Source organism: Argentina anserina, chromosome 5 (genome assembly GCF_933775445.1).
Source record: "Argentina anserina chromosome 5, drPotAnse1.1, whole genome shotgun sequence".
Classification (NCBI taxonomy): domain Eukaryota; kingdom Viridiplantae; phylum Streptophyta; class Magnoliopsida; order Rosales; family Rosaceae; genus Argentina; species Argentina anserina.
In genome coordinates this window covers 20142408-20154229 of record NC_065876.1, presented here as the reverse complement: position 1 = coordinate 20154229, position 11822 = coordinate 20142408, and the positions used below count along the sequence as shown (strand labels likewise).

The window sequence follows — 11822 nt, the reverse complement described above, 5'->3', positions numbered from 1 at the left end:
AGCTTGATCGAAGGGAAAAAAGAGCACAACACACCATCTACATTTGATAGCATCATGTGAGGTAGACTCCCCTTGAAGTCTACGAAACAACTCCCATTGATTAGTACCATAATCATGGAGTTCGCCAGAACAACGTATACAACGTTCATTACATGCTTTCATTACATGCTTTCATTACATGCTTCTCAAAAGTAATCTTAGGCTAATGATTAATCATTAATCTAGCCACACATCTTTAGATCATACATGATATACTTAGCCAAACTTAGATCTTAGGAAACAAGATCGCATAACAACTCAACACAAGAGTTTGTAATAAAATCATATTCTCGAGTAAAGTGACATCCACTCACTTAAACGGCCATAACTTCTTCGTCACTATAGGTAACAGTGAACTGTAAATTGTTCTGGAAAGTAGACACCCGTGGCTTTCCAGTGACATAAAGTTCACAACCTAATTCGACCGAAGCAGTTCAGAGTGCTCTGTCGAAGTTGATTGACTTGCAAATTCCCGAACAGAACTGTCATATTTTGCTAAAACGGCCATAACTCACTCAATACGATAGCTATGAACAAATGGTTGATGTCTCTGGAAAGTAGACACATAGACATTTCTAATGGCTGGCGAGGCTAATATGGCTGCACGCTAGCATATTTCATAGACATTTCCAATTCACCATATTTCATTGAGTGAGCTGTAATGTAGGTCTTGTTCAAATTGACCTATGAGACTGGACAGATTCTTATTTGTTACATTCAATGTGTCTTTCACAAAGGAATGGGAGAATAGACCAATGAAGAACTAATTTTGATCCGAGACGGAATCATACGTATTCTCTACGCTCCCAGTGTCAACAGTAACACTAACGCGTACGCTAGTATGTATGAGTTGCTGGCGGCGTTGGTAGAACTAGACCTATGTCGATGGAACAATGTAAGTCCAATGACGATGCATATGTGCATAGTTAATCACATCATAATGAAAGCAATAGTGTCCCAGCAACACTAACATATATGAATCCATAGCTAATTGAATTTCTTCATCATCTTTACTTAGACAGAATAGAGAGTCCAAAATTGGCTTTCATATGAACACATATGGGTATAAGTTCTTGCAACCGATTGTACTACGTTCTTTTGAACGTCGCACTCTAACTACAATTAAGGTTTTTTCGGGCACTTTCATATATGCGTTAAGATTCCTTTACAGATATACTATGACCACTATCATATGCTGCAAATCAGTTTTCATGGACACTACTACTGATCAAGTAGCGGAAAGCAATTATGTCCATAACGAGAGAATATAACTCATCATAGTCAATACTAGGATAATGAGACAATCTTTGCGCCATAAGTCCTGCAAATATCGCATGACTTCATCTTTCTCATTACACTTATAAACAATGACTAACATAACATGTCTAGTTCAGCCTGTATTGATTCTTTTCACTTCGGTTAAGTTGCTCATCGTTGATACTTTACAACGAAATAAGAGCATAAGCGAATACATCATCAATCATGGGAGATCAATCTATTAAACACGCGCGCGCGCTTTATACAATCAATTTGAGAGATTTCTATTCTTCTCTAACATCAACAAAAAGAGTCTGTAGCATCTCACAAAAACTTAATTGATACACATGTTTAGAGAATATCTCTTGATGATGGGCGAAATACTTGTGCCTACGCACCTCGCTTCTTTCTGGTTTTTGATTCCAGAGAATAATTTTCTCCCCCTCATCTAGGTAGGAGCCAAGAACGAAGCTATTACCCTTACTAGTCCATCTTTGTGTTTGCCGCCCTTGTTTTGTGGTGCAATACCACGGGCGCCGACAACACCACAGGGTACAATGGTGCCATCGCCAGCTTCCTTCCCACTGTCAGGGATGGTGCCAACAGTGCTAGGACCAGGTCATATGAAATTCTCTCATATTTTGAGAGTTCTAACCATACCGGCACATCACAACATTTATGTGCGATCTCGTCACTTTCGCAATATCGGTAAAGTCATTAAGCATCGAATCTTTGACTATCTGGAGGTCAATAATGCGTTGAAATTCTTGCTAACTTAGAGTAGTGTGGGATCTTAATGAGACATAGTGTCACACCATGTTAATTCCTAGCGTTAAAACCAGAATGGGAGCACTCCATATCTCCCCCTAACGATGGGAAGTATGTCTCCTCAAAATGACCATCTGCTAATATCGCAGGATAGAGATCCACGGTTGTAGATTGGAAATAGCGGACAAGTGTTGGTGATTCATAAATCATAACCCACCAAAATACTTAATCGTTTCATGTAGACCCATCGGAGATACTAAAATGGAGGCACATAAGCAACTTAACCAAATACGCGTTAGTGAAAAAAAATGTTGGGATCGTATCCAATAACCATTTGGTACGCACTAAACGCTTTGTGAGTTGTGGGTCTGAAACGAATAAGTGTCGTTGCATGCAACATCATTACATATCCCCTTGCAAAGACCGGTAGGTTAGTACCCATAACCAAGACCGGGCCTCTGCTAGATCGTGCGGTGAATGAATATGATGAACAATATGTTCAACGATGATCACAATAGATATGCAAAACGAAATCATCAAAAGTCGTGGAGGTAAACTCTCCAACGGTATCCAATCAAATAGATTTGAGAGGATGTGAAAGGTGGTGAGCCCTTAGGATGATGATCATAGCTAAAAACTTAGCAAATGCAGCGATCCTTGTGGAAAGCAAATCGACGTGTGACTAACGCGTCGATGCTCTTAACCTATACCATAAAAATACCGAAAAATGTCTGCATTCAGTTGAATATGGTCCACTAATGTCACCTTAAAGACTTTGTAAGAATGGAATGTTCTCGGTTGGAGACTTATCAAATAAAGGACTTCCTTGAAATCTAGCAAGAGAACAAGCTTTGCAAAATGAGCGATGGACATCATAGATTGTCATGGAGGCATTAGAAAACACGGGAGGAATCACAAGCTCTTGTGAAGGAAGGGATGCCGCCACCGACGGCCTGAATGCCATGGAGCCGCCGAGAGGGGCAGGCTCGGCCTCACCATGCATGGTACGGATAGGCACGGCCTCACCGTGTGGAGCACGGTGAGGTGGTCCTCCAATCGCTTCGTGAACATGAAAAATATATGATCATGTAAATTTCAAAGAACTCTAATCATCATATCTCGTTCAAAATGACCAAAAATGATCATGTCAAAACCAAGAAGACAGCAAAACCGAACCCATGATTCAAAGAATCTTGAGTTACATAAAGCTATTGCTGCAGGCAAGCAAAGCTATGTCTGCAGGCTAACAAAGTTACTGCCGAAGCTTGAAAAAGCTATTGTCAATGAAATTTGACAATTTATTCCTCTCCATTCTCAACACAAATATCAAGATGAAAATTCATCATTGGCATCTATGACCTTTTAAAACTTAGCAAGAGACAAAGATATAAAACACAATATCCGCACGAGATCCGTAAAACAACTACCTATCCCGTAGAACAGTGTGGGTGGTTACGCAATCAACAAGTCACTCGACTTCGCCACGAGACATCATCAAAAGAAATTAAGAGAGTCGACAACATGGGGAACAATTCCAAGCAATACCCCGTAGGACATTGTCAGAAAGAGGATTGAAAACAAATAGTACAATCATATCGACTGTATCAAATGGCAATAACTACATTCTTCAACCTAAGAGTTGGAAAAACATGGTATTGGAGCAGTTGAATACCAAACAATTAGGGTGGTAAAATCCATCCAATTGGTGCGGGAGGTCACCAATAATAATAACATCATTTGAGCTATGAAACGACTTAGAGAATACCAGAAAATGAACTGAAAATCATGTCAAAAGAACTTAAAATTGGGTGAAATTTAAACTCGGAAAATGTGGAAGTAAAAAATTGTGGGAAATATGCCGGAAAATTGACGAGAAACGACAAAAAAGTCGCTGGAAAAGTCGACAGAAACCGGCAAAACAGTTTGCCAGAAAACCAGCCGGCAGCGGCCGAAGCTGGCCGGTATGGAGCCCGGAGTTGTGATCGGTTCGATTACTCGACATCAATATTCACCATGTAAGCATCGTTAGTAATATAAAGCAAGAGGGTATCGTTCACAAACCGGGGATCCAGTCTATCAAAGAATCACAAACATTTAACAACGAAATCACAAAAGATATAAAAGATTCGAAATATATGATCGGATTGTATAAAAACATAAAATAAAAACCTAAACTAATATATACAAGTGATCAATCAAACACACACACAAGCCATCACCAAAACAAGGTACACAAAGCCAACGAAAATTAAGTTTCATTCTCCCTAAGGTTCATGCCGAAACATCTCATAAGTAACTAAGGTTGAATCATGCAATTAAGGTTCTCAACGGTTATCCTAAACACATAGACACTAAACACATTCAACTATTTCTCAATGGCATTCATTAAACTCTAATCAATTAATCTTAACATGCATACTCAACGCATCAAATAAAAATAATTGAATTCATCGCAAGCCTTAAATCTAACAACCTAGATGTCATAACTCAACGCAAACATAACACTTACCGTGTGTTTGGGTAGAGGACTTCAACGAGAGAGAGGACTTTTAAAAGGGATTACAAATTCCTCCGGGCTGAATCCATCGTTTGGCAAAAAAAGAGGAAGGGATTTTAATTGCATAGGATTTTAACGAGGAATTTTGTGAGGGATTCCACCGAATAAAACTCTCTCCTCTATGTTCCACCTCTCCACGCGTAACTTCAAAATTCCTCCGGGTCCTCGATTCCTCGCTCTCTCTACCCTTGGCATCGCTCATCTTCAGGTTTGTTCCACACTCATGGGCTGGTGTTTCTCTTTGTAATCAACGGTTCTATCGTTTAATTTGGCGTGAAGAGATCTCCATTTTGGGCGATCTATCGTATGTGTTCTTGAGATCTGTTCTAGGTTTTGGGTTTTGTAATGAGATATGAAACTTGTTATGGCTTCTGGGTTTTGTAATATGATACAAAACTTGTTCTGGATTCTGGGCTTTGTTATGGGATTCAAAATTTGGGATAGGGAATTGTTATGAGTTTTGAGGGTGGATCAGGAATTGAACTTTGATAGTTTCCTGGTAATGTTACACTGGTATTGATATCTTTTGTTTATTCAATGATTGCCAACGAAACTGTTATTCAATTTCTCTGACTGTCTGTAGGCCAAGCACAAAGAGTTGCACTTGCTAGAACCCTGGCCAATTCACCTGAGGTAACACCAAAGTTCATATACGACCTTAATTGAGCTGCTCGTTGTTTTGTTTATCATTTTTTCTGTACCATTAAACAAGCAGAAAGGCTTTAAACAGTTTAGCGGTTTCCTTTAGTTTCAAATGTGTATATGCTATTGTCATCTATCCTTAGGACCTACCAGAAGTCTTAATCTGATTTTCTTTAGATCCACAAGTTTATATGCCATTACTAATTTTAGGGCCTGTAAGAAGTCTTAGGATTTGCATTAGTGTTAATAGCTAACACTGGTAAGTAAGCTCTTGCTCCTGTGAATGTACATAAATAAGGGAAATTATGTTGCTGCTTCAGTTAAGATTTTGCCCCTTGAAATATTTGGGATTACCTCTTAGGGGTAGTTGAGATATAAAAAGGCATTCTTTCTAAGGGAGGGAGGATGAGTTGTGTTAAAGCTTTCCTTAACATTTTTTTTTAAGTAAGACAACATGAGAGTCTATGGACGTTGTGGAGGGCAGCGACACAAATAGTTGGGGATGCCTCTCTAGTATGAAGAGGGTCCAGTAGGAATCTTAGGTATTTCTCAAGGTTTATGAAGATGTAATCAGTTATGCAGGTTGGATGTTGGTTCTGGAGAGAGGATTATGGGAGTACCTTTTCTTTGGCGGTATCATTTTGTTATGCCTGTTTATTTTAACTTGTAAACATTGGTGGTTGTACCCTCATGGTGTGCTTCTTGTCGCCTGGAATGGGGTTCAAGAGAAATATGAGCGGCACTGAGATTGGGAAAATCATGTTCTTTGCTAATTTTGCTGGGTACTACACCATATATGAGATGGATGCCTACTGCACCAGAGACTCTTGTAGTTCTTATGTCATGTCTACCAGCAAATACTTTGAGATTCAGCAATCTGTGAGCTTGGTTGGATTTCTGGTTGCATGATTTACTAGGCCGAAATACTTTAGATTTCAGAAATGATGATTTTTGGATTGATTTTCTTAATTGCTGCATCATAAGTAAAAAATGATGGGAGGCTTTTGATTGCATTCCTCCTGAATACCCAGTATGCTGTGAAGCTGTTTTTGAATCTTTTCATACGTTTTGCCATAAGCTGGTTGATTCTCTAATGAATTTGTTGTGTGAAAAAAAAAACATGGTTTTGATGGTAGAACAAAAAATAAATCTTCATTGGGATGCAGTTTTTAAATTAAGGTGGATGGAAATGAGTTGAATACACACACGAACATCATGTATTATATATTTGGAGATTTTTGTGGGCTGGAGATGGAGGAGGTTTGGATAAGGCTAATTTTAGGGTTACTTTTTGGGGGTTATTTGCTAGAGTCCATTTATTGAGTAATGTTCTTTTCGCCGGGGGATTCTTGGTTCTATAGTGGATAGGATTGATTCATCCAATAAGATGATCATTGTGGAAGTACTAGTTTGTTGTTTCTTGCTGATGCCTCCTATTTACATAATTTCTTTATTTTTTTTCAACAGTAATCTAAGAATGGAAGCTAAAAAATGAAAGGATAAGAAGCAAAAATGTATAAAAAAAGAAGATGATGGAAGCAAATACTTGCAATGGAATCCGGAAATGGATATTACATTGGCCGATATTCTTAAAAGTGAGAGATAACAAGGCCACAAAGGTGATGGTGGGTGGAAATCTGAAGTATTCACTTCGGCTGCATTGAAGATGTCAACCATATATAACGTATTTGTGACGAAAGATAATGTCAAAAACCACCTGAAAGGGTGGAAAAAGACATATGGAGTAGTTTCTGATATCTTAAGTCAAAGTGGCTTTAATTGGGATAGTGGACGTAAGATGATAACCGTGGATGACGACAATGTGTGGAGTGAATATGCAAAGGTATGATCTTGTTTCCAAGTTTCTGATATCTTTTTTTTTTTTCAAGTTACTTTAATAAGCTATTTATATTGAGCTACATTGATTATCACTTTGCAAATTCATGTTTTAAATTTGAAGCTGAATTATCTTGTTTTCACATGTTTTTCATGACAGACACACTCTGAGGCTTCGAAGTATCGATTCAAGACAATTGTCAATTGGGATGATATTGTAGACTTGTGTGCGAAGGATAGAGCAACCGGTTATGGGGCTGAAAATGCTGATGATGCAAATGAGACTATGAGCATTGACGAGGACAATGTTAGCCTCAGTGGAATAGGAGGAAGTTTCCAAGATGATAGTTTGAAGAGAAAACCGAATATTCTACTTCAACAGTTACACCGCACCCAAAAAAAGTGGCGGTATCCGAAATGGCTTCTCCAATCAAAGAAATGGCATCTAGTATGGTTTCAACATTAAAGAAGAGTGCAAATGTGACAGTTGATGAAGTTTATGAAGAGTTGATGGGAATACCTGATTTAGAAGAAGATCTTCGGTGGAGAGCAATTGAGGTGTTTGTCAACAATCCCACAAAGTTTCAAATATTGAAGAAGATTCTAATTGAGAAGAAAAGCCAATTTATATTGAAGTCAATGTCATAATTGTTTTTTGAATTTATATGTTTTTGTTGTTGTGTTTGATATGTTATCAATCTTTCTTAGAACATTCGACATTTTAATATTATGAATGTAAGTACGATGCAATCTAAATTGTGACGGAGACTTTAATTGTTGCATTTTTAGAATTATTTGGTGACACAAACTTTTTCATGTTTTATAATAATTTAGTTAAAAGAAAATAATTACTAGTTTAAAAATAATTATATTTATAAATTCCTTGATTAAATCCCCTTTATCACCCAAACAAGTCATTTTAATAATCCATTCCCAAAGTCCTTTCATTTTAAAATCCCATCACCTTCAAAACCCTTCACTTCTAAATCCCTTCACTTACAAATTCCTTGGAACCTCAAAGTCCCTTACCCAAACACACACTTAGATACTTTCGAAATCACTTCAACAACATGCACGACAGAAACCAGATATCATAGAACAAAAACCTAAAAAATTCATCATCTTTATATAACTCGAAATCATACTACAACTTCATAGACAAAGTCGAAATAGATTAACAAAAACCAAACATTGTAATCATCCAAATACAAGAAACCTAAAAACCGAATTGAACATAGAAGAATCATGTTACACTTTAGGCAATCTCTACGCATTCACAAAGGTAGGTCGAGACTTCTAAGGTGATGGAGGTCCTTCACTCAACATGCTTGGAACAAGGGATGATGAAGGATGGAATTGATATTTAGGATTTCTTGGTAGTTAGTATGTGTTTGGGCAGAGCTTTAGTTAGTACTTGGTGCAAGGTTTGATGATTCTTTTCTGTAGAAATGAGGTGTTATATATAGAGGAAAAACTCTAGGGAGGCCGGCCACAAAGTTGAAACCAAATTGGTTTAGGTTTTCTAGATTTTCTCAATTTGGCAGAACTGACCTTTGTGTCATATTGTCGCCATAACTCTCGCTAGAAAATAGGTATTGAGGTGATTTCAATTGCATTGGAAAATAGGCTTTTGTAGATTTTCATCCATATATCATACGTTGTCTGAGTCATCGTGAGTTGTCCAGGAAAGTCCATCAAAGATGGATGACGTGCACTGGCAGAATTCTGATTCTGATAAGGATTGGACATTAATTACATATATTTTTCCTCCTTTAATGTTGATTTGTTTTGTACGAAATTCCTCATTTGAATTAAGGAGGCAGCTCTCTCTCTCTCTCTCTCTCTCTCTCTCTCTCTCTCTCTCTCTCTCTCTCTCTCTCTCTCTCTCTCTCTCTCTCTCTCTCTCTCTCTCTCTCTCTCTCTCTCTCTCTCTCTCTCTCTCTCTCTTATCTCATTGGCTGCAGCTTTCTTTGATTTTTTTTTCCTTCATTTACTACAGTCTTCTTTGATTTTCTCACCTCTTCTCATTTATTTGCTACATGACTTCTTTGATTTTATTACCTCTTCTCATTTATTTGTTGTAGCCTTCTTTGACTTTATTTGGTGCAAGAATTTTTGCTGATTCTGATATAGATTTGTGCCTCTATATATAGGAGAAACAAGACCCCAACTTTCCCTCACAACTCTTGGATTAAAAGCAAATCAATGGCTGAGATAATTCTACCGAGTCCACTGGACCTCCGAGTAATGATTCGGTCATATCTCCCTGTATGAATATGATATTGATTCGATTCTAAATCCTACAGAAAATAAACTCGTAGAGTTTTCCATCCATAAAAGGAACATCTTCTAATTCGATCTAAGCTATCCAGGGGAGCCCGTCAAAGTTGGACTACAAATCCTAACAGTTTTCTGATTCTTGCATGGATTGAGCTTCTAAGTGCATATCTTATTCTCCTTGATAATTCTAATTTGTATGCACGAAAATATCTTCATGTACACCTTGAAAATCCATCCCCAACTTGGTTTTGAAATCCAACTCCCAATAGGAAACCATCAATGTTGCACGGCCTCTCCTTATTCCTTGCGCAACTATGATTGTTTTCTTTCTCCAACATAGATTTATATTTCCTAATAAGAACAAGTATGTTAGAAACAAAGAAATAGGAAAGGATGAATCATACACAAACAAGGAATCATATCTCAACAAGGATTCTTAACATTTAAAACGATTTCATCATCAATTAACTCATAATCGATATAAACTCTACCTAAACACTTATTCATACAAAATAAACTAAAACATAATAAATAAGATGTAACAGAGAGTAAGAATATAGCATAAACACATTAAGAACGTCGCACTTTGTGCTCCTATCAAGTTGCAGGTCCGACAGGGGACGCCGGCAGGAATCAGGTGGTGGCGCCGGAAAGTGACATGAAGGCGGCCAAATCACCAGAAAATGTTCCGGAAACGCCAGCAGAGTAATAGGGTACGGCCAAACACGACGTCAATTTTTGACGTTCCGAGGTCCGTTTCTCAAATTTTAAGGTCCAATTTAACAATATAGTACTATTGGGGGGGTCTCATGTAAGCCAAAAGCGGCCAATTTAAAAACCACGTGAGTTGCAAACGTTGGCCATTCATGCTAAGTCAAGCCAAATATAATTCTCACGAGATCATCTTGTAAATAAGGAATACGAGAAATTTTATTGAATATGCCAATATTTAATACAACACAAACAAGCTTCTAATTCCAATAGACGACTTAAGCCAAAGTCCAGCAAAAAACATGACAATGCCAACGTCATACTCGGCCTGACCAAGTGTTTCATCCATTCATTATATCTGAGCCATGGGCTATTTTATGATATGGCTTCCATATCAATCCTGTGGCACAATTCTAAAGATTATAATTAGATTTTAAACAAAGATATATAATTATCGTAGGTAGGTTGTTTGTCAATGTTCCGTTAGATGTTTCATTTAAGTTGTAACTTAATTATTCCTACTCCTTAAATATAGTTACATGCCCATTTTCCAAGTAAGTAAGGAAATCCCAACCAGTGTTTTCAAAGGCGACGCCGAGACGCGCCGTGGTGCAGGGCCAAGGGTAAACGCCTCGCGTGCTCAACCTTAGATGAGCCGCTGGAAAGGCGACGCTCCGGGAGTGTGAGGCGACGGAAAACCAAAGGCGGGGCTTGATGCGAGGAAGTAGGCAGGTTGCGTGATCTCGGCGTGGATTTCTGGAATCCGGCGTCTTCGGTCTTGATCAGGGTTGGGGTCTTCATCGTCCAACGGGTTGTTGTCGGCGGCAATACGGCCGTTGTTGCTCGATATCTTCCTCGAGATCTCAGACGTGGCCTGATCGTGAGGGCTCTTGAAGCTGACCTCTTTTCCGGCGGCGATTTTGTTGAGGACATTCCGGTACTTCTTCTTCAGGCCCTTTATTATTAACTAAGTAGCACCGACACGGACACGAGTGTCTGTATTGGACACGATTCGATACGTAGACACGGCATATAGAAATGTTTTTGGAAACAGACACGTGGTGGACACGTTAATTAAATATTATTTTTAATATATATATATTTATTTAAAAAATTATTTTATAAATTTGAAAGTATTTAGAATTTTAGATGTATATATATGTCAAAGTGTGCATTAAAATGATGAAAACATAACTTGTTAGAATGACTAAGGACTTGATAAGTACCTTAGATAACCAAGGTTCGAATCTCACCACAAACATTCTTATTTTTATCACGAGTTTCTCTCCTTATATATATATATATATATTAAAGTGTGCATAAATATAATAAAAACTGGATCTGTTGGAATGGTTGAGGAGTTGTTGAGTGCCTTGGATGACCAAGGTTCAATGCTCACAATAAGCACTTTAACTTTTATTATGAGTTGGTGCGTGTCTGCGTGTTCGATTCGGATACTCGCGTGTCCAGGCCGTGTCCAAAGTCAGTTCACGTGTCCAAGCATGTCCGTGCCGGACACGCAATACGGTGCCATGAGCACGTGTCTGTGCTACTTAGATTATTAAGAACATGACCTGAAAAAAAAAAAACAGAAGTTCCAGAATATATCCTAGTGACAATGAATCATAAAAAGTATCATCATATTCAACTATATTGAACCACAAAACTGTTTCTCCAAGAGTAATCAAAATAGTTTCCTACCACCTTTCAGGGAAAAAAGGAAAACAAATTG

General features: G+C 38.1%; 1 protein-coding gene across 1 annotated transcript; it reads left to right on the top strand.

Moving 5' to 3' along the window:
• Positions 1-6929: 6929 nt before the first annotated feature.
• Positions 6930-7735, top strand: LOC126795688 (uncharacterized). The gene is made up of 2 exons (XM_050522469.1): positions 6930-7106; positions 7260-7735. Exons 1-2 carry the CDS (start codon positions 6930-6932, stop codon positions 7563-7565), a joined length of 483 nt encoding a protein of 160 aa, XP_050378426.1. The 3' UTR covers positions 7566-7735.
• Positions 7736-11822: the final 4087 nt, after the last annotated feature.